This window comes from Lemur catta, chromosome 1, assembly GCF_020740605.2.
Source record: "Lemur catta isolate mLemCat1 chromosome 1, mLemCat1.pri, whole genome shotgun sequence".
NCBI lineage: Eukaryota > Metazoa > Chordata > Mammalia > Primates > Lemuridae > Lemur > Lemur catta.
In genome coordinates this window covers 240,579,369-240,607,287 of record NC_059128.1, presented here as the reverse complement: position 1 = coordinate 240,607,287, position 27,919 = coordinate 240,579,369, and the positions used below count along the sequence as shown (strand labels likewise).

The 27,919-nt window shown below is 33.0% G+C and overlaps 2 protein-coding genes across 5 annotated transcripts in view; both read right to left on the bottom strand.

The window, feature by feature from the left end:
• Window positions 1-8,415, bottom strand: part of IMPG2 (interphotoreceptor matrix proteoglycan 2) — an 84,063-nt gene extending 75,648 nt beyond the window's left edge. The window contains exons 1-2 of the mRNA XM_045540389.1: window positions 8,331-8,415; window positions 7,623-7,871 (exon numbers count right to left, since the gene is read on the bottom strand). Of these exons, the coding sequence (XP_045396345.1) occupies window positions 7,623-7,871; window positions 8,331-8,415 (334 nt within the window). The remainder of the gene's footprint in view (window positions 1-7,622; window positions 7,872-8,330) is intronic.
• A 4,016-nt stretch (window positions 8,416-12,431) lies between these two features.
• The window catches only part of SENP7 (SUMO specific peptidase 7), a 130,748-nt gene continuing 115,260 nt past the window's right edge, over window positions 12,432-27,919 (bottom strand). For all 4 annotated transcript variants that reach the window (XM_045540385.1, XM_045540387.1, XM_045540388.1 and 1 more), the window contains 8 exons: window positions 26,543-26,665; window positions 21,399-21,491; window positions 20,616-20,740; window positions 19,141-19,193; window positions 17,603-17,646; window positions 17,439-17,507; window positions 16,602-16,752; window positions 12,432-14,238 (listed from right to left, as the gene is read on the bottom strand). In XM_045540385.1, the coding sequence (XP_045396341.1) occupies window positions 14,101-14,238; window positions 16,602-16,752; window positions 17,439-17,507; window positions 17,603-17,646; window positions 19,141-19,193; window positions 20,616-20,740; window positions 21,399-21,491; window positions 26,543-26,665 (796 nt within the window). In that variant the 3' untranslated portion in view covers window positions 12,432-14,100. The remainder of the gene's footprint in view (window positions 14,239-16,601; window positions 16,753-17,438; window positions 17,508-17,602; window positions 17,647-19,140; window positions 19,194-20,615; window positions 20,741-21,398; window positions 21,492-26,542; window positions 26,666-27,919) is intronic.

Below are 27,919 nucleotides of genomic sequence, written 5' to 3'. Positions count from 1 at the left end.
AGCTGTAAAAAATGCAATTCCCTCTGGAAAGGTAATGCATCCTTGATTTATCCAATGGCTTTTCGGTTTGGGAGCTATCTGACAAGAAGGTCCGATTAACTAACATGGAATAATGGAATTCAGAATAGTTACATTTTAATAGAGAAGGCAAGTTGGGGGGAAGTCTGAAGCATTTGTGCAGCTCAGAAAGGAGACACCTAGATAGAACACTGTAGACAGAGAAGCGCAAAATCAGCATGATTCCAGGGAAGGAGGTACCAAGGAAGACAAAACTCTATCAGAAACAAATGCCACATACTTCGCTATTTGGCCTATAAGTAGAACTGTTCAGAATTCCCACACTTGTCAAATAATTTCCATGTAGTTGTTAGTTACTGCTGAAGAGAACTTTCTATTTTTGATAAGTTAACTAATCTATAAATTCCTCTCTGCTGGCCGAAATAAATTGCCCTGGAAACTCGTGAAGGAATGGAAAATGTGATGATAATATTATGAAGAAGAAAATGCTAGTGTTTAATCTGTCTTTAATCCTTTTATTAGGTTCAGGCTGTGTGTCTTGTCTAATACATAGAAATCCAGGAATCCAGTATAAAGCTATCTTTTTTTAGGGTAATATATTTTCTTTTCAGAATTGTGGAGCTGAAAACATGTAGAATAGTCAATTTTGATGCAATTAGGCAAGAAAAAGAAATAAAAGGCACATAAATTAGAAGGTAGTTAAACTGTATTTGCAGATGAAATAATTATCTATGCAGAAAACCCTTAGGAATATGTAAAAGAGCTACTAAAACTAATAAGTGAGTTCATCAAAGTTGCAGGATAAGAGATCAATATATAAAAATCAGTTGTATTTTTATATATTAGCAAGGAATAACCAGAAACTAAAGTTTTAAAAAATATCATTAACAATAGCATGAAGAAGTGTGAAATCTTTATAAATAAATCTGATAAAAGATGTGCAAGATCTGTACACTAAACAAAATATTGGTTATATGCTTCCTCCATTTAATCATGATACTATCACTTATTTGGGATCTCCAATGGCCCTAGAACTCTTAGCTAATATTCACTAAGACCTTTAAAGATAATATTATTACTCCCATTTCAAGGGTGAAGAAACTGAGATATTTAGAAATTGAATAATTTTTCTAACAATAAAGAGTGAATAAACCTGTAGATCAAACTCAGATTTATATAGTAGTGTGTCCCAAATATTGCATGGAATATACATACACTAAAAGATTATTTGTCATTTATCTGAAATTCAAATTTGATTGGGTGCCCTGCATTTATATTTGCTAAACAGTCCATTCTATGTGTGGGTCATGTATGGGCTGTGGATGGCCTCATCCCTTAGGACTCTACCTGCCGCATAGTGAGTTTTAAACAAATGGAACTATACCCAGCTTTTGGGTCCGGAGACCTTCCATACAGTGTTCACCACTCTGACTCACTGCAAAATGCCAACTCATTCTTCAAATCCAGTCACTTCTACCACCAAGGGCATGGATGGTCATTCCCACTTGTGTCCTTCCTACATATACACCCTGTACATTCCTTTATTATTGCACACTCTGCAATGTCTTAATTATTGTGGTTAGTACTGTACCTAGCAGAATCAATATAAGTTTCCATGTGTGAATTAACAAATAAATGAAAAATTAAAAAATAAAAATTATAAAACATTGCTTAGAAAAATTGAAGATGACCTAAATGGAGTGATATATTGTGTTCATAGATTAGAAGACTCAATACAAGTCAATATCCCTCATCCAAAAATCCGAAATCTGAAATGCTCCAAAATCCGGAACTTTTTGAGTGCCGACATGACACCAAAAGTGGAAAATTCTACAGTTGACCTCACATGACGGGTCACAGTCAAAATGCAGGGACATAAGACACAATTTATTCAGAGTCTCCAAGGGAAAAAAAGACTCTAACCCCAGTCCCCTTCAGTTGTGATGTATTTTTTCCACCTATGCTCAGATTCCCCCACTAATCACACCCACAAAGGATAATAAAATGGCACCTGTGCCGGCCAGACACACCAACATCAGTAATAAATAAAATACAGCATACAGTAACCTTTTAATCAAAACAGCATCGTAAGTGAAGACTAAAAGCCTGCCATTGTTTGTTACTGCTATTGTTTAACAGCTGATAGAGGTATTCTGGTGATGATGCTGCTTAGTCATCTTGAACACATTATTTTTTCACTGTATTAATGGTATGTCATATTTTTTACTGTTAAAGTACTTATGTGTGAATAAGTGTAAGAGAATGCTTGCTTATTGATAGCATACAAATTTAGAGTCAGGAATAATAGTGATGCTAAACAACACAGACTGTCCACAGGGGTTGCTGAGATAGTGAAACCCATGATGGTTCAATATGCATGAACTTTGTTTCATACACAAAATCATCAAGAATATTGTATAAATTATTTTTAGGCTATGTATATAAGGTATATATGAAACATAAATGAATTTCATGTTTAGACTTGGATCCCATCCCCAAGATATCTCATTATGTATATGCAAATATTCCAAAATCCAAAAAAATTTGAAATCTGAAAGACTGCTGGTTGGTCCCAGGCATTTTGGAAAAGAAATGCTCAATATGTATTGTGAATATGACAATTCTTCCCAAAGTGATCTATAGACTCAATGCAATCCCAATCAAAATCTCAGCAGCCCGCCTGTAATCCTAGCACTCTGGGAGGCCGAGTCAGGAGGATCACTCAAGGTCAGGAGTTTGAGACCAGCCTGAGCAAGAGTGAGACCCTGTCTCTACTTTAAAAAAAAAAAAAATCTCAGCAGCCTTTTTTATAGAAATTGGCAAGCTGATTCTAATATTTATATGGAATATAAAGGTCCTAGCATAACCCAACAAATTTGAAAAGGAACAAAGCTGAAGAAGTTACACTATCTGATTCAAAGACTTATTATAAAGCATACAGTAAACAAGACAGTATGGTATTAGCATGAAAACAGACAAACAGATCAGTGGAACAGAGCAAAGAGCGCAGAAATAGATCTACTATATACAGAAGACTAATTTTCAACTAAGGTGCAAAGGCAAGAAAGAATAATCTTTTTAACAAATGGTGCTGAAACAATTGGCTATGCATAAGCAAAAAATTAACTTTGATCCATATATATACAAAAATTAACTCAAAGTAGATTATAGACCAAAATGTAAAACTTAAAAACTATAAGGCTTGTATAGGAAAATATAAAAAAAAAAACCTTTGTAACCTTAGGTTAAGCAAACAAATTCAACACCAAAAGCATGATCCCCAAAAAACTGATAAATTGGACATTATCAAAATTTAAAACTTCTGCTCCTCAAAAGACATCATTAATAAAATAAAAAATAAGTCACTGGGAGAAAAATATATACAAAACATATATTTGACAAAGAATTTGTATCTATCTAGAATATATTAAGAACTTTTACAATTTAATAATAGACAAATAACACATTTTTAATGTAAAATATTCAAAAAGATTCTTCACTAAAAGATATACAAATGACAAATAAGCAAATGAACAAGTATCCAAAATCATTAGGTACTAGTCACTATAAAAATGCACATGAAAATCACAGTAAGAAACACACTCACTAGAATGGCTAAAGTTAAAAAAGACTGACCATACCAAGTGTTGCAAGGATGTGAAGAAACTGGAATCCTAATGTACTGCTGGTGGTACAGTCACAGTAGAAAAGTTTGACAATTTTAACTTCTTAAAAATCATGTGACCCAGAAATAGTAGTACTATTACTCAATAGAAATTAAAATACATTTTCACAAAAACTTGTATCCAAAAGGTCATAATTTCTTTCTTTGTAATCACTAATAATTGAAAACAACCCAAATATCTGAAATAACGGTATAACCATAAAATGGAATATACTACGCAATAATAAAATATAAACTATTGATACACAAAAAAATCATGGATGAATTTCAAAATAATTACACTATTAAACGAAGCCAGACAAAAAAAAGAGTACATACTATGATTCAATTTATATACAAAAGTATAGGAAATGCGAACTATTAATAATATATATAGGCCAGGCAAGGTGGCTCACGCCTGTAATCCTAGCACTCTGGGAGGCCGAGGCGGGCGGATTGTTTGAGCTCAGGAGTTCGTGATGAGCTGAGCAAGAGCGAGATCCTGTCTTTACTAAAAAAATAGAAAGAAATTATATAAACAGCTAAAAATATATATATAGAAAAAATTAGCCGGGCATGGTGGCGCATGCCTGTAGTCCCAGCTACTCAGGAGGCTGAGTCAGTAGGATTGCTTAAGCCCAGGAGTTTGAGGTTGCTGTGAGCTAGGCTGACGCCATGGCACTCTAGCCCGGGCAACAGAGTGAGGCTCTGTCTCAAAAAAAAAAAAAAAAAATTAAAAAAAAAAATATATATATATAGAAAGCAAATTAGTGATCATTTCAGTTCTATTAACATATACCTCAATAAATCTATATATTTTTTAATTTATTATTTTTTTCAAGACAGGATCTCACTCTATGGCCCAGGCTACAGTGCAGTGGCATCATTGTAGCTCTTTGCAACCTCAAACTCCTGGACTCAAGCGATCCTCCTGCCTCAGCCTCCCAAGTAGCTGGGATTACAGGCACACACCATCATGCCTGGCTAATTTTTCTATTTTTTGTAGAGACAGAGTCTTGCTTTTGTTCCAGCCGGTCTCAAACTCCTGGCCTCAAGCAATCCTCCCACCTTAGCCTCCCAAAGTGCTAGGATTACAGGCGTGAGCCACCACACCCAGCCAAAGCTATATTTTAAGAGGTCCAACTACAAATATGATTTTTAAAAAGAGAGGAAGGAGACATAATTATATTCTACTCCAAGTATCCTGCTTAATTTTATAAATCATTAGGTTAAATGCAGTTGCTTCTTGCTTAGAGAAACTTCAAATTTGTTACAACAACTAGCAATTGATGCCAAATTCTTTATGAAGGAAAAACTGGGCAAAACATTATATGGAATTAGTTTGGCAGAAAGAGCTAAGATCCTTTATTGCAGTGGTCCCCAACCTTTTTGGCACCAGGGATGGTTTCATGGAAGACAATTTTTCCACGGACCTGTATGGGGGATGCTTTTAGGATGATTCAAGTCCATTACATTTATTGTGCAGCCAAACCTCTCTGCTAATGATAATGTGTTTGCAGCTGCTCCCCTGTGCTAGCATCACCACCTGAGCTCCACCTCAGATCATCAGGCATTAGAGTCTCATAAGGAGTGTGAAACCTAGATTTTTCACATGCGCAGTTTACAGTAGGGTTCGTAATCCTGAGAATCTAATGCCACGGCTGATCTGACAGGGGGCGGAGCTTATGCGGTGATGCAAGCAATGGGGAGTGGCTGTAAATACAGATGAAGCTTCGCTGGCTTGCCTGCCGCTCACCAGTTCCTAACAGGCCACAGACTGGTACTGGTCCCTGGCCCAGAGTGTTGGGGACCGCAGCTTTATTGAACATTGAATAGCTCCCTCTCTCCAAGTTTCAAATATTTGTTTTTAAGGTCATAATCCAAATTATGCCTTCAAAATCTCTTCAAAATCAAGACCTATGTGGAAAAATTAATTTATATCAATTTTCAAAAAAATAACAAATGAAATATTCATTGTTCACCATGACAGTAATAACTATATCAACACTGTTATCTGGGATTTCTGTGTGCTCCAAAAAAGAAAAAAAATAAAGAGGAAAAAAAAAGAAATAAAAAAATTCTAAAAAAAAAACATTGTTATCATCTTGATGTGGTATGCCAACCATTTAAGCCTTATGAGGTACCTTTTCAAGGTTCCTATTCATGGCATTTGTATTTTACAGTCAATTATTCCAGGAATGCTTTGTTTTTCTTTTTGTTGGCTTTTTTTCAATAGTATCTCTTGAATTTATAAAAAACAAGAGCAGGCCTGGTATAGTGGCTCACGCCTATAATCCTAACACTCTGGGAGACTGAGGCGGGAGGATCGCTCAAGGTCAGGAGTTCGAGACCAGGCTGAGTAAGAGCGAGACCCCCGTCTCTACTAAAAAATAGAAAGAAATGATCTGGACAGCTAAAAATATATAGAAAAAATAGTCGGGCATGGTGGCGCATGCCTGTAATCCCAGCTACTCGGGAGGCTGAGGCAGAAGGATAGCTTGAGCCCAGGAGTTTGAGGTTGCTGTGAGCTAGGCTGACGCCATAGGCTGGCACTCTAGCCCTGGCGATAGAGCGAGACTCTGTCTCAAAAAAAAAAAAACAAACCAAGAGCAAAGCAATTGAAAAGTATAACTACATTCCTTAAATGCTAACATATCTAGGTATTCTGATTTCTTAAAAATAACATAAAGTAAAAATCCAGGCAATAGAAATCACATCTTGATAAATTAATAAATGTCATTCTCGTTCACCTTTGGTTTCTTTATTCTCTTCCCATGTTTTTGGGAATTTTCCATTTCTGACATATGCCCTATACACAAAATGTCAGGTCTATGGATCTCCATTTAAAAAGGAAAAGGAAAGCTTATTGTTTAGTAATGTCTGATAGCTCCCAAGCACAATCAAGAAATAGCAATATATTCATAAAAAAGAGCTGCTAATATATTGTACCACTTTAAAAAACAAAAATATCAAATATATAAATAGATGTAATATCTGGCATTAAATTTTTATCTTATTTTTAAAACTTTGGTGAGGGAGAAGGAAGAGAAGAACAAGAAAGGAAAATAAAGAAGATAAAGCAACAACTCAGAAGGTTCATATAACCCAGTGCCTCAAAAATAGTAAGTTCAATGAACACTTTTTGAATAAATGAATGAATAAATGCATGAATGAAGAAGCCTGATTTCACAATCATTTCATCATCTATCTCCACTTTAATTTACTAATATCGCATCCATATTATGGCTTTTTATTAGCTCTTGAGCAGCAAATAGCAAAGTTTGGGAATCTTCCAAAGGTCTAAGGAATATACTATGTTCAATTAAACAATGTTAGTATATACAAGAAACATAGAATAAATTCACATAACAAAAAAGTATGAGATCAAGGATAATACTGTTTAATTAAAAACAAAATAAAATAAAATTTGAGTTGTCTTCTTTAGGGTCCATTGTGAGAAGTGCCATAATTTTAGACATAAAAAGTTTTATGTGTACCAACTAGAGAGCAACCCACAGGAATCTGTGGAATGTCTAAGCTATAAAATACAGAAATTGATTATACTTTCATGTATATAAAATAACTAAATAGGCAAGCAGATGAGTATACCTTGGTAAATATATTTTGTGGTTACATTTAGTCAAATTACAGTAATGAAGAAGTAAAAATTATAATTTATCCAGTAACATGAACTCATATTTTTGAAGTGTTTAAAAAGATCTAAAACATTTCCTTTCTTAAAATAAACTTTTCTCTGTAGTTATATTAATATTAATACGATATTCTGAGCAAGTCCTTTTTTCATAGCTATGTAGAAAGAATATTTGGCTCAGTCCTATCTAAATTATCACAAATTTTGACTTATATTGTGATACAACAACTGTAATTGAACTATACTGGAATTACACTATGGAGCACACAAATTTGGATGTTTGCTTACCTCGGACTTTAAAATACTTCACATGGTTTGCCACAACCTCTGTAACACTTTCTTCCAGGCAGATTTTTACTCCATTAGGAAACATAATAGATCTCCGCCTTCTGAGTAACCACCATCTCTCAGCTTCTGTGTCGTCCAGAGGCTGTTTCTTCTTAGTAGCTAGAGAAGGGTCTGTTGATTCTTCAGGCAGGAGAAAAGAAACTGCACTTTCGGGTTCCTGGGTCTCCTCTAAAGATAAGTAGGTTTGTGCTACAGAGGGAAAGCACAATTAAGTCTTCCTTTGAGGGATGAAGATACAGTACAAAAGGTAACAAAGAAAGAAAAACTAACACATGCTACATTTGGATTTTGAAGTCAACACTCAGATTATATACAAGCATATATATCTAAGGAGGAGAGGAGTGAAGCATTCAAACTTTTTCCATTTAATTCCACTCCTTTAATTCAGGATTGTTACTGCAATCAAGTATACATCCAATTTCAATATAAGAAATAAAAGGAAGTAAGATTTTTAACCAGGAATAACTAATGAAGAAGGAAAACCAAAATTATTGGAGATGTTTTAAAAGTTTAAATAAAGCAATATCAAAGATTACAAATTAGTATTTGATTCAATTTCTTACAGCAATCGCATCAATAATGCTATTTTTGAAGAGAATATACTAGCGATATATAGAAAGATAAAAACAAATGTAGATTTTTAAATACCTGTTAATGATGGAAGGTTTCCTTTTATCAGGAAAAGTATCAAAATACCCAGAGAAATCTTCCTAAAAAGAGGAAACATAATCATTGGGGCCAAAACCAAAGGAATGAGGAGAGGGTGAAATCCTTAATTGAGCGCCCAAAGCCTTGAAACTTCCAATAAAAAATCCTTACAGGAAAGTCCTAACATTGAAAAGTTTAAGAACGGACAATCACTCCAAAACCATTATAAATTAGCATGAAGAAAAAACGTTGTCCTTTCAAAGTAGCTCTCACTTCTTTTCTGAAATAACCAGCATGCTGGAAAAGCCGGTGAGATAAGCTAATTAGAGCAGATGGAGAGAGACAATTTCTTTAATCTAGCTAGCTAAGCTCTTTACTAACACTCTCCTCGCCTTTAACAAGCAGTGCCTTCAGGAATAATACATTTCGTGTATAACTCACTGATTTTTCCAACTTTTCTGAATTTATTAGTTGAACGTGGTAGATTCATATGTTCTCTAGCTTCTCCTAGGGGCTAAGATGTATACACATAAAATGTCCAGACTGACTATATCTACCTACTTCAGTAATACAGAGCTACATACAAAACAAAATTAGCTCTTGTAACAAAGCTACTGTCTTGTAAATTTCTCTCCTTGATAGAAAATTTTAAAATCTTTCACTATAGCCACTTACTTTCTCTCCTTCCTCTGGGATAGAAATAGTAAAACAAACACATGGTAGAGCTGTTGTGAGGATTAAAATAGCTAATTAACTAATTCAATCCTCACATGGCTTAGAATACTGCCTGTAATATATTAAGCACTTAATATAAATAACAGCTATGTAATGTTAACTTTGTTGTTTAATTTGCAATCAAATGTGACATGCAGTGTGTTTCTCTACATGAGCAACTCTTTTTTTTTTTTTTTACATGAGCAACTCTTAACCAAGAAAGGATTTCCTCCACCACCATAGGATCAGATGAAATTTTCTATATTAGGATAGTTGCTGTTATCAAATAAATCTAGGAGAAAGCCATTAAGTTAGTCACAATCTCTGTGGAAACTAGGGTTTACTATCCAATAGCAATGAATTAATATTTTATTTCATGTATCTCTGGGGAAGTCCTCTGAAAAAAATGTTTTATAAGGTCTAAACCACATTTCTCTTGAGAATCCTTAACTAATTTTGTTAGCAAAATCATCTTCAATGTTATTTTATGCTTTAGGAAAAACGTATCAAGTGTAGTTTTCAACAGAGCCTCAAATAAACCACATTTTCAGCCCTTATAAGAGCTAACAAATCTAAATTACCGTTAAATACATATGCATAATTGCATTTACAAAATATTGGTGAATTTATCAGAAATTTATGTGCCAAACTTTATTGCATGAGTGAGAGAAAAAAAGCTGAAAATTTTGTTAGCTAAGCCAAATTTTAAAGTCTTAAGAAAAGCTTCATGTTGACAATTCAGAACAAGGCAGAATTTTTAGGTAACAAATATTAGTTGGATATTATTCTTTTTGATGGCCTAGTTCAAAATGCTCAAAAATCTTCTGAGAATCATAATAATCTGGAAACAGTTCTGTACTTAAATTGAGAAAACCTGTACTCAAATCCCGGTTGTATCACTTAATGTTTGATTTTGGTAAATCACCTAAACTCTTTTAGCTGGTTTACTCACCAAAGAAATTAGGTATGATGATCTCTACCTATATTACAGGGTTCTTGGTAAGAATTACAAAATATGTAACCAAAGTGTTTGTACCCCTATAATATTCTGAAATTATAAAAACACAAAATATGAAAATTTTTTGTAAACTAATGTATTGCATACTAGTTTGTATTACAAATGTTCGTAAAGTCTAAAGAGGTTTCAAGCTTTGGAATTCTCCTTTGTTCAAGCTCCAGAATGAAATAAATTTTCCCAAATTTACATTACACATAGAAAATTTATGTAAGAATTTCAAAAACATTATGTTCTATAAAATATAGTTTGTAAAATTTCAGAAACCGGTATGTACTTGTTCTTTAAAAAACAAAAGTATAAAAAATGTAGCTGGCTTCATTCTAAATAGGGTCATCATTTTATAAATTTGTTTTAGGTTGACACTGATGTAATTGTAACTTTTAACTACAGCATTCTTAGAATAACTGTACCTATGGTACAAAGAAGTAGGTGATAAGTGCCATAAGTTTGTGCCATGGGAACCCAAGATTAACTCCAACTGGAAAAAATGGAAAGGGTTTATTTCGGCTGGGCCTTAAATGGCCTGGTTTGCATTTCAGTGGGGATAAGTGGGGATGGTTAATGGGAAGGATTAAGAGTTAAGAAAGAAATTCCTGGTCATGAACAATAAGGTGGAAAAGTATACTGTTTATGCAGAAAATAGAAAGTTATTTGCTGGAGCAGGATAGGCCCACACAGTAAATAGGCTGGAAATGAAAGCTGACAAGTTTAATAGAGATGGATTATGGAATACCATGAAAGTCTTAATAAGAATTTTGAATTTCTTACCTACAGATGAAACAGATGATCTCTCTAATGTTTAAGTACCCAGAAAAAAATATTCCTTGAGTTTTTAAGATTTCTTTTAAGGAAATATTTCAAAATCTCATATGATGGTCCTTGAACTTTGTTGTGCTTCAAGAAATGTCCCCAAATCATAAGCGTATAAGAACTAAATATATAAAGCTCCATGCTTTAGAGATAAGTACGATTCCTTCATCTATACCTAATTCCAAGTCAGTTGAGGATCATTTATTGACTCAACAAAATTTTCTGAAATGTTTACTATACGCTGCTAATATACTTAATACAGGAAATAGAAAATGTTTCCAGTCTTTAAGGAGCTCACAATCAAAAGGGAAAAATGTGTATATAAATAATGTAATAAAAGCAATTAGAGAGGTACACACAAATTGTTACGGGACAGCAGGAGAGAGAATGAATCATTCTGTTTGAGTAGATGCAGGGGTGATGACATTTCAGTTAGATTTTGGGAAAATAAAGTTCACGTAAAATAGTGAAAAGGAATATCATGTGCAAGGCCTGTAGGTATGAAGGTACAATATCATAACACCAACTCCACACAACCATCTATGGTCTTGGGTTTAACATGACATTTACACTCATGGTACAACAGTGCATAACCTGGCTCCAGGCTTACTTTGTAGAAGAATACGGCACAGGAACAATGTTATCATGATAATTTCAGGTAAAGTTACATCTTCACCTGTAGTCTTTATAGGAGTACTGACTCTGATTTTTTCAGCCCCCAAAAGGTATGCACTGAGTTGTAACAGAAGAGACCACCTGGGTGAGTGCAGGTCACAGCAGCAGCAGGACAGACACCTCATACACACATAACTTAACAACCTGTAGGCAAAGTTTCCAAATTTCCACAAGGACAAGTTCAGTTACAAGAGACTCCAGAGGGAGTCTTAATGCATGAATGAATAATTTTATATGACTAAAAAGTATGGGACAATGGAAAGATGAGGATAGAACACAGGCTGGAACAAGATTAGGATGGGCTCTATATGACAAGTCTAAACCTCTTTTTCCTCAAGACATTAAAAAAAAAAGTTGATTTTAAGAGGTATTAAACTTTTTCTAAGACCTAATTAAGTAATTGAATACGACTTTTTAAAAAAACTTGCTTTTTTCTTTTAACCACAAGAGTTGTGAGTTAAACATTATCTTCTCCAGGAAGGATTGCTCTGTCCACAAACAATCCCCTCGCTACCTCTCAACCTCCTTTCACTCACACACACACACACACACACACACACCTCTAGGCTGAGCTCCCTCCTATGTTCCCAAAGAAACTTTATGATTGTTCTTACCAAAGAATATTAAAATTATTCATATGTACATAAATGACTCAGGAAGAAGAGCTGTCATTCACTTTTTGTGCCTAGGAAAATGCTTGCTAGTAGTAGATGCTTAAAAAATTTCCCTAGTATTCAATTTTTGAACTAGCATTCAAATAAACTATATGACTATTAAAATAGGAAGAAATTAACTTAAGCATCAATTATATAATATGCACTGGGCATGACTGGAAATTTATTTCTAACAATGGTTCATGTTTCTTAAGAAAAATATTACAACTCTAATGAATTGGAAATATGTTTAATATAAAATGTTGATATCATCAAAGCATTATTTGCACATGAATTTAGGAAAATGAATTTTAAACAATCTTCAAAACATGATAAAGGACAGTGGTATCTTTGAAAAACATACAAACATAAAAGTTAAGAAATCACATGATGTCTTATATTCTTGCTTTCCCAAAATTAGATGTACAAAACAATTAATAGTCACCTTAAAAAGTCTCCAACACACATACAAATTGGGAATGAAATATGTAATTATAGCCATCTTTATATGAAACCCCCAAAAGACAAATATTTGACAATATAAAGATGGTGACTGGATTAACAAAAGCTAAGGACACAGGCTTAACTAACAACCTCAATTTACAAGATTTTGAAATAAAACATTCAGACGTTTTAGCTTTATCTTAAATTGCCTTTGCTTCACCCTCTTTACATATAGTTACAACACAAATCCAAGAGATGCTTAAAACAGAAGATGAAAATAATATTGTTAAAAAGCTTTTTTCTTATCTGAGAAAATACCTATAATCATGTCTCTCTCAAAATATTCCTGATTACATTAGAAGGTTCTGAAATGTTTAATCATATATAATACCACCATTATCACATGAATTCAGAGCTGTTACCTGAATATTTAATTAAAAAAATTAAGCTCCATGAGGATCATAGGTCTCTAAAAACTACAATTTAAAAATATAAAGGCAATGACAGCAATCTGGCTTTGCAGATGAATACTGGCTAAACTGAGCTATAAAATTATATAGTTAGTTCTAACAATTAATAAATAGGACTTTTGTTAAAGTTGTGAGGAGACCAATTTTATCTTCTACATTATAGAAACTGTGTACATATATTCTGGAATAATGTAGGAGTGGATATTTATTAGCTATACCTCAAATAAACTAAGTTGAGCTACATGTATAATTTTTAAAAACCTATTCTGGAGAGCTAAATTTTTTTGTTCCAAATTTTACCCTGAACAAATGAACTATAAGTTCTCAGATCCCAACATATGACAAAGAAATGGAAAAAAAATAGAGCAGAGTAACTGTATTTAGCAATTGAGAATAATAAGCTACACTTTAAAAATGAATTTTTGTTATCTTCCTAACATTATGAATGTCTTTTTTACACCATACAGAAGGGATGCCGTAAATGGCATTTTCTGAAGCCTTGATACTAAATTCTCTTTTTAAAAAAATACACAGTATTCATACTGCATGCTTGAGCTGCAAAGAATAGAATTACAATATGATATGACTTGTCAACAAATTTGACAAGCACTGGGGCTGGCACCAGGGAGGACCTAACTCCCCTCAACACCAAGTCATGTGGAAGTACAGATCACATAGTTTTATTATATACAAAAACATTCCCACATTACATATGCTATTGCATAATCCAAGCATATTTACTCAGAAAAATATGAAATATTTATGAAATTTTAATTTCTATCTAATAAGTTTATCTATATCATCCCCATTCCTACTCCATCTATGAGATCCCAACAATCCTAATAATATATTTTAAATAATGTCCAATGACTTATAAAACTACTGCAAGTTATTTTCTTCTCTGTGAGCTGGCTAACACAAATGCTGGTAAGAGGCTTTCCAGTAATCTTAGAGAAGAACATCTGTGTCATGTTTGTACAGATTAACTAGCTACTGCTGCCCTTCTGTTGCTGTAAATGAAGTTTCAAAATGAGTTCTCGAATATCTTCCCGTTTGGTCTTTATTACATGACGAGGAAACCATTTCTCCAAATGAATTGGAAGTTCAAAATTAACAATAGGATCCTAATGAGAGAAAATAAAGAATGCAATCACGTTAGCAGCGTAATGTCAAATTTGTTTTAATTTCATTTTTACAAGAACTGAGAAATTGCTAACTTTTTAAAAATAACAACTTTATTAAGATATAACTCACATAATACAATTCACCTAAAATATACAATATAACAGTTTTTAGTATATTATCACCATAATCAATTTTAGAACATTTTCATTTAATTGCTAACTTTTGAGCATCAAAATTAAATACTGTCTGTTCTGCTACTACGCATGTTTAAGTGAATCAGCACAAACAATAGGTAGAGAATGATTCAGAACAGTGCACAAGTCAGGTTGGTTTTATCACAATTTTTCCCAAGATGTCAATATTTTGAAACTATTAAAACAAAGAAGCCGGGCGGGGTGGCTCACGCCTGTAATCCTAACACTCTGGGAGGCCGAGGCGGGAGGATTGCTTGAGCTCAGGAGTTTGAGACCAGCCTGAGCAAGAGCAAGACCCCATCTCTACTAAAAATAGAAAGAAATTAGCTGGACAACTAAAAACATATATAGAAAAAATTAGCCGGGCATAGTGGCGCATTCCCATAGTCCCAGCTACTGGGGAGGCTGAGGTAGGAGGATCGCTTAAGCCCAGGAGTTTGAGGTTGCTGTGAGCTAGGCGGACGCCACGACACGACACTCTAGCCTCAGAAACAGAGTGAGACTCTGTCTCCAAAAAAAAAAAAAAAGAGAGAGAGAGAAAAGCCTTATCAATAAATAATCTCATAAAAAATAAAAAATCCTACAAAAGGATTTTTGCAAGAAAATAGCTGATTTAATGGCTTCAAGATCCGCTACATTTTCTATTATGTTAAGCTTAATCAGGAAATTGTAAATTGAAATTGCAAAGACATTTCCCTCTGTGTTTTAAACAAAAAAAGAATTGCTGAAGGAGGCTACTCTTAGATTATGTTTATAAATTTGATTACATTAATAGAAGCCATATATGTAAGAAGGACTTACATCTTAAAGAAAAAATTATGAGCCTGAGGGTATAAGGCTAAAAGGATGGACAGACTGTGATTCTATGAGCAAATGCCAGTGGAGATTTACTGTGCTAGTATTTCTATTAGAAGTAATGTTGTTTTTATTAGGTTTAGTTCCATAGGTTTTGAGTGGTCTGCCTTAAGCCCCTTTTTTTTTTAACCTAAGCTATGTTATATTAGTGTACACATTTGAAAAACACAACATTTAGATTTCAGAGGTTTCTTCCCCAGTAATCTTACATGGTGATTGATCCTGTATTAGAAGTATATTGTATTGACTGAGGGTATGTAAAGTAGAATTATGTAACAGACTCAGAATATGTTATATAATAAGTAAGGTACTTTGAATATTCTAAACACAAAGTGAAATCTATTTGAAAAGAGTATTAGAGGACCGGAGATGTCACCCTATGATGAAGTTCCAGTGTAGAATTAAGAAGGGGAAAAAACCCCAACATAACAGATATTTATATACAATCTCTTACTATATATTATCATTCTTCCCCAATATTAAAAACATTGAAAAGTTGTAACTGTATACTAAAACCCTCATGCTTTGAAAGTACCTTTAAGCATTCCCCAAGCAGACTCCTAGTCAAAAACACCCCATCTTCATAAATAATATTGGTAATGACTGAAGTAATGAGCTGATAGGTCAAAAAGCAAAGAGTGATTCCTTGCTATTTAAAATTTCTTAATATTGCTACAGTTTCTACAGAATCTCTGTGAGCTAAAAAAATTAACAGACACATTTGTAATTATAATTTTTCAAGCTCTGGTTTTCTGAGCTACTTGAATAAACAGGTCTTTTAGTTTTAGAAAATTCTCTTTAAAATATTGCGACTGCCCTATTCTCTCTCTCTCCCCAACCCTTCTGGGATTCCAATTACATGTAAATTAGACCTTTGACTGTTTCACCCTTGTTTTTTATTCTCTGTTCTCTTTGAGCTACAGTTGGGTACTTTATATTATCTTTCCTTAAAGTTCATTAATTCTGTCTTCTGCTGTATCCAGTCTGTTATTAAACCCATCCAATAAATTCTTAATTTCAGATATATTATTACATATTTTCAGCTCTAGAATGTCCATTTTATTCTTTTCTTTTTGTATACTCCATCTCTTCATCCATTTTGTTCACCTTTGACTTTATTTTCTCTAACATATTAATCAAATCATATTAAAGTTCTTCTCTGCTTATTACAATATCTGTATCACATGTGGTTCTATTTCTTTCTTTTAATCTTGATTATCTGTAACATTTTCTTGCTTCTTTGCTTGCCTGGTAACTTGTGATTGTGTGCTGGCAACTGTGAATAAAAAAAACTTATTTATATCTTCACATACCTTGAAGAAGCTTTCCACATATTGCAGTAAATATACTCCACAATCACTGCTATTGTCCTGTTTAGGAACTTTAGGGCATAGGTCCACCATGTTTGTTTTGCTGAATTCACGATGAGTTTTTCGCTTAACTTCCCACTCTACCTCTAAATACCTAAAATCATCAATAAACAGAGTGACTCAAGTAGAAGTCTCTTTATCAGTATGCAACATTTTTACAAAGGCAAAAAACATTTGCTGCCAGATGTATTATCTCAAGCCAAAGTTCCAAAGACTGAATTTTGCAAACTATATTTTGTGAGCCTTCCCAAATGCTACTTTAAAGAAAACATGCAATTTTAAAACTAAAAGCTAAACTTTTTCAACGATTCAACTTTCACAACTCAAGTACATTGAGTTATTTATATTACAAACTAACAAATGATTTTTAATATTTCATTGTTAGATTTTTCCAGGCCCTAAGTAAATTACAAAAGTACACACACACACACACACACATACACACACCATACAAATGGGAAAACGTTCTTGTATTTTTCTAAAGTGGTACTTTTGATAATCACTAATATTTGTTTGCAGTGCTCCTTTGTAAAATTATGCTTTTTGTTCAATTACAAATATAAATTCTGAATTTACTTTTGATATAATCCTTGAGAAATATTAATATTTGAATATTAATGCAGAATAGAGGATATTTATTAATGATTAGATTCATCAGCCTCATTTAAATACATAATAAAATAAAATTCCTGATACAGTCTTTTCAGTAATTCTTAAGGTAGCTTCAAAATTACTGAGGTTTTATGTAATAGACTGAATGATAAAATTGTCATTACTTACTCTCGTAAATTCTGAACTGTGTTTTGTATAGAAGCAGCTTTTAAGGAGTCTAGTATGAGAATACATGGCCTATAAAAAGTAAAGGATGAAATCAAGATTTACGTACTTGTATGTCAAGTATATTTAAATATCTAAAAAAAACTTGTTTGATAGCATGTACCTACCTTTTACACATTTTCTTTGGTACTGACATATTCATCTCGGTACTCTGAAATAACATGAATTTTTATGACTTTGCAATTAAAGCTAGTTTGAATTAATATTCAAATTATGAAACAACAAAGCAATTATGAGTCTTTATTATATGTTTAATAAAGATGATTTAGATAAGCTTAAATTGTAATTTGTATGCACACTAGTAATCAAAGAAAAAAATACCTGGGATCTATTTAATTTTTTCATGGTTAATGTTATCAGTAAAATTCAATCCTTAAGACTGTTTCAAACAACTTTGAAATTAAAATTTCAAATAAGAGTTCTTTTCATCATCTGAAGTGAGCTAGCTTCATTTTACAAAAATTCATTAATTTGTTTTCTTACACTGGTAAAACAGTAGTTTATACACTTTTGGATGTGACCTCAAGCAGTTATAAAGCTTTAACTTGTCCTAAAAAACAATCTGGAACTTTACTTCTATTCAAAGTTATCATCTTAAACAAAGATAAACAAATTAATTTAACCTATCTTTATATACATTTTCTAATACAACTTATGATGTCAGTAGAGATACATTCTTCCCTTTGAAGCACAAGAAGCAGAGTATTAATGTATATTAAGGAAAAAGGATGGGAAATTTTGTTGTTTTTGTTTTTATTCATAAATTTGAGAAACAATATATCAAACTTAAACATATTTCTTTAATGTAGATCTTTGCAGTATCTTTATTATTCTAATATACAAAGTGAATCTCTAAGAGATGAATAGTACACAGGATTTGCCCAACTTAACTGACCTTAGAATCCTTTTTATCTTAAACTGCATTTAGAACTAGTATTCCAAGGCACTCAATCTGAGAAACCTGGCCCTAGAAACAAGAAGGAACTCTGCTATCCACTGTGACAGCAGAAAAGAAAATCTTCCACCGTAGGAATTGACACTCTGTACCAGGGACAGTAAAGACAGGCCTATGCCAGAGAGGCCTATGTCTATACACACAAAAAAATTCATTAGGTGGCTATGTTAATCAATTAGAACACCAAATCTAGACTATGCATAGTAGTTTGGAGCCCCATATAAAGAAAAGTTAATGGTAACTATATTAGTCTACAGAGTCATGTAGGTTGACCTCGAGTCTAACTTGAATGATTTTTACCAACAATTTACAATAGAAACTAGAATATAAAATGTACTTGCTAAGATTATTAATCACACTAAGTTGAAAAAGTTACTGACATAATGAATGCAAAAAGTAAATATGATTCTTAAAAATTAGAAAAGTAGTTAACCAAAATGTACATCAGATAAACTACTAAATAAACAAACCTGGAAAGTTAAAGCAAGCTAACCAGATACAAGAAGAATGACAACCTCTCTTGTTCTCTTTCCTAGCCCCATAAAAACTGTCAAAGAATCATAAAGCAGCACAATGTAATGATGGGCCACTAATATCCAGCACAGTCCACCAGGCTATGCCCTATCCTATAGTTAATATTATTATATTCATGAGTTTTCCTTGCTTCATATTTGTAAAGAACAAACTTACTTGAGAATCTTCTGCACTCAAAGATGGTGTTGAAGTAGTATGTAGATCATTATCTAGTTAGAAATAACACAGTGACTATGAGTCTTTATTGTATTTTTAATATGGATAATTTAGATAAGCTTAAATTGTAATTTGTATGCAAGTAGTAATTAAAGAAAAAATACCTAGGATCTATTTAATTTTTTCATGGTTAATGTCATGAATAAAATTCAATCAACAGGTAAAACTGACAATGGTTGGCTGTTATCAGACAATACATAAACCCCAGAGTCAAAATCTGAAATACCAGTTAGCTGGTCCAATTTCCTATAAAAAGATGATCTTCAAAGATAACTCATTAATCAAAATGTCTGCTGTTTTAATGTGGAGGGTGGTCAAATTTCCTAGTAATGGTTCTTCTAACTATGACCACAGAGTCTTGCATGAGCACCCTTTTGAAGTTCAAAAGGATTAGAGAGAATTGAAAATAATTGGTTGCTTTACCAGTTTTTCTTCATTCCCTCCTAGGTTTTGGCCAGCATTAATGGTAATGGCTATTATTAATTCTGCTTGCTGCTTAGGCACAGCTATAAAACACTTAATTTTGATATTTTTTTCTTAAAGAAAGTAAGCTTATTTGCTTACTTAAGATTTTGGGTTACAACATAAGAAAAATCATCAAAGAATTATAAGACATCATGTATTACCTAGCCAAATTAACAGAGTCCAAAAGAAATGTGTTAAATTTAAGAATTATAAGAGATCATGTATTACCAAGCCAAATTATCAGAGTCCACAAGAAATATGTTAAATTTTATTAAGTAAAAATGAGAGATTTCAAGCTATGCCTGAAAAATCTATGGCATGAATTCTTAGTCATGTTAGCAAAGCTATTCTATTAAAATATGCTATAATGTTATTAATTGGCTAAATTTAGTTATTCCACGATGTATATATACTTCAAAACATCATGCTGTACATGGTAAGTACATACAATTTTTTCTGTCAATTTAAAAACAGAGTTAAAACAAGCAAAAAATGCCAATGGGAATCATAATTTTAAAATGCATGGGAATAAACATCAAAGTTAGCATGATGGTTACTTCTAGATTGAAGAAAGAATAATGGGAAGGATCACAGAGGAGACTCTGATTATATCAGTAAAGTTAATTCCTTAAGCTAGGTGAAGGGGGTACCAATAGTTGCTTATGTTAACTATACCTTTTTATATATTTGAGATATTTCATAATGAAATCAATAATTAATAATTTTTAAATGCTATAAAACTTGATATAATAGTATAACTTAAGAATTACAGTTTGTCTATACATGAAATTGGATGTTTATCATGAAAATTTCAGACTTTTTTCTTTCTTCTAGTAAGTTTAATGATAACAAATAACTATACTACCTTTAACTTCATATTGTTCCTATAACCATTATATTAATACTATTGTCATCATTATTAAAAACACCATCTATATTAAGGATGTCACCTATTGTTTTGTTGTCATGTTGGGACTGCTGAGCCTGGGACTGCTGAGAAATAGTTTGTGGAAAATCTTCATACACGGCTTCTTCTAACCATGGAAAACAAATGACTGCAAGATACCAGTGAGACCTGTTGAAAAAGAACTACAATCTTAATAACATGCAGTCTAAACAATGTAGAAGAATCATTTTAGAGCTGAGAAAGTGGGTATGACAAACTTCATATTAATTTTTAAAATGTCCATGGTAATATATGACTATAATATAGAGCATATATTCCAAAACTAATTAAATATCCAAAGTTACCAAGGCATAAGTAACACTACGTAGGGTAACATCTGGTTAACTCAAACTTATGTACTTGCATACACAATCAGTATTTCTCCTTGAGGATCTGCTTTAATAAACAAACTCATAGCCTCACCTTTTTTGTACTAGTGCTTAAAGAGTTTGTTCTCTTAAGTATTTAAAAATTCACCCTAAAATATTTTGATTTTTTTATTTAGAAAATCTTTTCTTGAATAAAAAAAAAATTCAATGTTTTAGTCATTATAGTCTTGTGATCATTTGTCATTTTGGTTTTTTTACTATATTAACAACATAACCATTGTCAAACCAAAATCCAAGATAAGTAATTCATTGTCTTAGCTACTTTTATAGAAAAAAATTTAAAATAATACCTGAGATTTATGTACCCATAATTTTTACTGATTATTCATCTAAAAACACTATACAGTATTTTTTTCTGAACTCTCTCAATTTGTTTTTAAATAATCTAAAATACTCACGATTCATTTACAGGTACAAAGATGTAATCTTTATTAAAAATGTTTATGTGACGAGTCCAGGTTCTTACTCTTTTATGTCTTCTCTGTGCCATTCTGGGACAATGAAAGATAGATTTGATATATTAAAAATTTTTAATTTAAGATAGGAACTTTAAGAGCCATTTTTATATACTGAAAAATGTTAGGTTTAGTTTATTTACCCACCTTCCTCAAGATATATACTATTTAACACAACAGAAATATATTAATTTTATTAATTTCTGGTTGTTCTTAAATTTAATCACTATAAACAATGATGAAATGGACAAAATAAAGACAGTGATTTATTAAATGCTTTGTGGATTCCAAAAGTGGCTCAGCAACTGAATATAAACACAGTTAAACCTATTCATTCTGTTTAGCTACATCTAAACCTGACATAAAATATTATCATTAAACCTTAACAGAATTGTCCAAATGTTATATCTGTGATGAGAGAGCTTTTAAAACTTAATGGAGGAGAAGAAATGAGGCTTTTATGGTTAGATTTTAAAAAATGAAACTCATCTCCCTTTCTTTCATACATAAGGAAACTATAGCACAATGTAGTTAAGTGTACCCACCATTCATCCATCTTTCCTTTTATTTCTTCAACAAATATTTATTAAGGTCCTCAGAACAAATAAAGAAAATCACCTACACTGACCTAAAAGAATTCATAATCTAATGAGGGCAGGAAAAAAGTACAACAAATAACTAAAATATAAGTGTTATAAGGGATACAAAAGAATTATGTTAAAGCATCTAAGATAACCACCTAGAACAGGGTTGGCATGCATATACACAAACACTAGTTTCTTTTCTCAGGTTTGGCATGCACATATACACATACTAGTTTCTTTTCTTTAACTAATCAGGGGAGTTAAGGAGAGATGATATCAAACCAAGTTTGGATGTCAAAGAAAAGTCTTAGTTCATTTCTGAAGGATAATGTTTAAAAAAAGTCTTAGGAAGAAAATGGCATTTAACAGGGGCATAAAGGAGGTGGTATGAGACTTCTAGCTCAGTCCCCTAGAAGGAACTCTTTATGTAGGGGAAAAAACAAACCATTAAGTTCTTATACACTTATTACCAAGTAATGTAGGAAACTGACATCTTTGCCTCATCCTTGTGCATCTGAATAATATCTAACCAAAACCACATGGGGTAAACATTAGGTGTAAGATAGGATCCAGAATGAGCTAAAAGTTGTGACAGGCAGTAGACACTATGTGGAAGAGTAACTACATAAATAATCAGGAGTTGCATGTTTATTGAATTTTCTCATTTCAGAAGGATCCACCCATTATAATTATTATAAACAATTACTTTCAACTAGTGCATAGTCTGTTAATTTGTTTTCCATTTGAAAAGCTTATGGAGAGACAACTGGTTTTCTTTGTTTTATTATGTTGGTGTTTGGTAGACCTCCTGATTATGCTAACCTTAGAATGGGGGCAGGAAGGATAGGAGAGAGTATGAGGGTCACACATGATCTCTTAGTCTCAAGTTCCTAACTGTATAGGAAATTCCAATTAAATGTCTAACAGTTCTCTCAGTATTCAATAATAGGCATTCTTATTATCTTTTATTTTGAGTTTCCCTTAACAGTATGTTCCAAGCACTGGGCAAGGCACTGGGGACACAGTGAAAAATGAGACAGATGAGGTCCCTGACCTCATGGAGCTTAGGATGTGAAACAGAAAATAAGCAAACAAACAAAATGATTAGAGATCATATTGTGAGACAAAAAAAAAAAAAGTGCCAGGAGAAAAAGCTTCAGGCAGAAAATTTGAAAACTGAAAAGAGGTATGTTGAACTGAAGTGTGGTAAATGTTGTGAGATGAGTTCAGAGTGATGGAAAGATCTTGCAGGATCTCATAAACCATGGTAAAGAGTTTGAGAATAATTTAGTCCACGGTTTCCTAACACTAGTAGTTTGAGCCTTTTGTTGTCAATTTATTGACCATTAAAATTTGTATCTCTCACCACTCTGCTTCTGGATTACCTTTTTATCTTTTTTTTTTTTATTTGTAGGGTCTCTTTAACATTTTTTTTTAATTCAACATATTACGGGGGTACAAATGTTTAGGTTACATATATTGCCTTTGCCCAACCCAAGTCAGAGCTTCAAGCATGTCCATCCCCCAGACAGTGCACATCGCACCCATTAGGTGTGAATATACCCATCCCTTCCTCCCCACTCCCATCTGCCCAACACCCGATGAATGTTACTACTATAGGTGCACTTGAGTGTTGATCAGTTAATACCAATTCGATGGTGAGTACATGTGGTGCTTGATTTTCCATTCTTGTGATATTTCACTTAGTAGAATGGGCTCCAGCTCTATCCAGGATAGTTTTACAAGAAGTGCTAGATCACCATTGCTTTCTGTGGCTGAGGAGAACTCCATGGTATACATACACCACATTTTATTAATCCACTCATGTATTGATGGGCACTTGGGTTGTTTCCACATCTTGCAATTGTGAATTATGCTGCTATAAACATTCGAGTGCAGATGTCTTTTTTATAGAATGTCTTTTTTCCCTTGGGTAGATGCCCAGTAATGGGATTGCTGAATCAATTGGTCGTTGTACTTGTAGCTCTTTAAGGTATCTCCATATTGCTTTCCACAGAGGTTGTACTAGTTTGCAGTCCCACCAGCAGTGTATGAGTGTTCCTAACTCTCCACATACACGCCAACATTTATTGTTTTAGAACTTTTTGATAAAAGCCATTCTTACTGGAGTTAAGTGATATCTCACTGTGGTTTTGATTTGCATTTCCCTGATTAGAGATGCTAACCATTTTTTCATATGTTTCTAGGCCATTAGTCTGTCTTCTTTTGAAAATCTTTGTGTAACTATTAATGCTTGGTCTTATATATCAGACTGTGTGAATATTAATGCTTGGTCTGATATATCAGACTGTGTGAATACTAATACTTGGTCTGTCAAGTATACATTAGCATTCACACAATTTAATATGTGTATATGTGAGTGTGTGTTTATGAGATCAAGCATTAGTAAGGGCACCCTAGAGTATGCTGCTCATGTACCTTTGTATTTATTACTTTTATATATAAGCAGGTATACAATATCTCATTTTTTAAAAACCTAATAATACAGCAGACTCTACCTACTTTCATTTCCTTAGTTTGAACGTGGATACACCAGATGCACAATCTGTACATTGAATAATCTTAAAACAAAATATGGGATTACCTGCATGATACCAACTATTAATTTCTGTATACATGAAATAGAACAGGAGGACATCAGAAATGTTAAATATTAAATTTACTTAATAAATCTCCCCCTTCCACATAACCTCTTCTCCAATAACCCTGATTATCAGGAATATTTTCAAATTACGATTTTCTCCTTCACTGATCCTGGCAGGCCTTCACCATCAGCACAAATTATAAACCTACAAAGACACTCAAAATACAGTTGACTATATATCCCAGTATATATACTAGTTGCTCAGTGTAACCATTAATAGAATCTCGAGTTATTGTCACAAGTGTTCCAATTTAGACCATAAATTATATAGTCACAACACTACAAACAACAGATAGAATTGAACTTTGAAACTGGAAAGCTATACCCAACTTTGGAAAACTTATCTAACTTCTTTAAGCTTCAATTAATAAAGACAATGACACTTAATCTCACAAGAATACTGTAGAAGTACATAATTTCACGTTCACTGTCTTAGCTACAAGTAGGCACTCAATAAATATTAATAGTCTCCCTATTTCTACCCTCTTTCTCCAGCAATAGAACAATTTAAGCAGTTTATCTATTTAATCATGTTCTTACATGTTTATTATTTCTATTGCTTTAATGAGATAAAACAAACTGTCATAATCATTTTTTAAGGCAGTCTAGTACAATGAAAACTTTGGACTAATGGGTAAAAGGTAAGGATTTAAGTACCTTTAAAGGATTTAAGTATTAAGTTCTGCCACCCACTAGCTATCCGTCCTTAGTCAAAATTTTTAATCTTTATTAGACTCCTTCCTCATCTGAAAAACTAGGATATAATTTATATGCCCTATATATCTAAAAGCACTGCTATGAGAGAAAAAAATGAAATAATGTACATAAGTGTACCTCATAAATTGTAAAGTAGTATAAAAATGTTTACAGTAACTTTTTAAAAAATAAAAGCTCTTAATTTTATCATGAGATTATAATATTAGGCCATGTGTTAACCATCCAAGTTCCTGCTATCTAAGAAATAATACCTCCTTCCTTTTTGCCTATCCCTATTCACTGCTCCATAGGTTTTAGTATTAATCAAAAAATATGTGGGAGCAGGGCACTGTGGTACACAGCTGTAGTCCCACAGGCTGAGGTGGGAGGATCACTTGAGGCCAGGAGTTTGAGGCCAGCCTGGGCAACATAGTGAGACCCTCTCTCTAAAAAAATAAAGAAAGGAAGAAAATACTTCAGCAAAAATTCAGCTAAATTGTACAAACAAATATGGTATTTCATATAATGTTACATGAGTTTAATTTAAATAGAAGTATGTTGGTGAGTATCTAACCAGGAAAACCAAAACAACCCTATATAGTTATAACAGATAGAATGTAATGTAGGGAATTGACTACAGAAATGACAGAAAAAGTACAAAGCCAAAAAAGGGGACAGTGAGACAGTGAGGCAACCAAAGAGCAGCATACTAGGAAACTGCTATACCCCTACAGTGGAGGTCAACAGGAAGAAGCAGTACCTCCAGATGGAAGGTGGAGCTCTAACAGGTCTCTCCAGGAAGAGACAGACCAACAGAGGAAATACAGCTACTACCAGAATCACTGCCCAAGGCAAAGAGGGTAGGGAAAAAATATGCTGGCTTCTGTCTTCCTTGCCCTCCAACTTCCATTATCCCTCAGGGACATGCAAGTGGAAATGTAGCCTGATAGTGTCAGCCTCCCTGTCACAGGGAGCAGAAGAGTGGAAGGATGAGAAATGGCTCTCATGGCAAACAGACCCAGGACCTGCACAAATGGCAATTCTGCCCATTCTAGGAAATACTATAAAGAAGCTACTTCATTAGGAGTGTCAAAATAGTATACTTTCTCTTAAAACTTAAGTACATTAGAGGATTAACTTACGAAAGATTTGGATTATCTTCTGTCAAATTATTTTCCTTTCTTGTCAAGCATTTATAGAAAAAGCTACTAAAAATGTGACTTCGTTCAACAAGTTCATCTGATGCCTTCTCCAATATAAGATACCTGTAAAGCAGTAACACCACAAAAGTAAATTATTTATAGATTTTACCTGCTCTTCCCACAATTATATGTTCTGGAAATCTTCATTTTTATATACAATCAGATTTCAAAGCAATCTTGTAGTTTCCTCTGATTTCAGCTTTCAGTTTGGTCTTAAGTTACCTCACCTTCTATCCAGATCATTTAAAGCAGAAATTTCCCACTTATTCATTTATTTAATAAATATTTATCAAATTCCTAACATGTAACAAACACCATGTTTACACCAAAAACACAAATTGAAAGGTGAAAAATAAAGTACCTGCCCCCATAGAGCTTACAATGCAGAGGAATGAGGTTAGAAGAAAATATTAATCAAATAATCACACAATAAAGTGTAAATGTGAAACTATGACAATCCTAAATCTAGAAAAATTTTAATAATTGAGATATGACTGATCTCTAAATCCTTATTTCACTTCTATACTAAAACAATTCTTCCATACAAGCTTATAATTCAATCACATAATGATTAAACCCTTCATAATTAGAAAACTCTGCTATTCTTAATAGTTTACGCAGATTTGAAAATGCCCTTGAATTTGTTTTTTAAGAACTGAGTAGCTAGAGTTTGCAGATTAGCATACTGAAAAGGAAAGAGCTGTATGGGAGAAAGAACGCCAGATAGCTGCAGAGCGTCCTCCTCAAGTATTTAGCAGAGTATTGATCACTGCATGTATGTAAGGAAGTACTGAAGTTCTGGGGAAAGAACTACCCAAAAAGATTAGAGAGAATGGTACTGAGCATTCATGCAGATCAGGAATGGTGCCTGTTCCTACCAGCCAGACTGGAAAACCTCATAATTCATGAGGGGGTGGGTAAAATACTCAGAAGGGTCTTTCTGCAGTAGGTGGGGATTAATTAATAACAAATCTTAAATGCATCAAACTGTTTCCAAATAATCTACTTGTGTCCCAGAACAAAATTCAAATATATTTAACAGGAATATGAAAATACCCAGTACCCAGTAAAAAATTACCAGACATGTAAAGAAGCAAAGAAAGACTCATAATGAAGATAAAAATCAGTCAATTAAAACCAATCCAGAACTGACATAGATGTTAGATAAGCATAAAAGGACATTAAGACAGTTATTATAACTGTGTTCCATATATTCAAAAAATCAGAAACATGGAAGATATTTTTTAAAACGCAAATTGAATTTCTAGATATTAAATATACAATATCTATAAATATAAATGATAATGTGAAATTGTG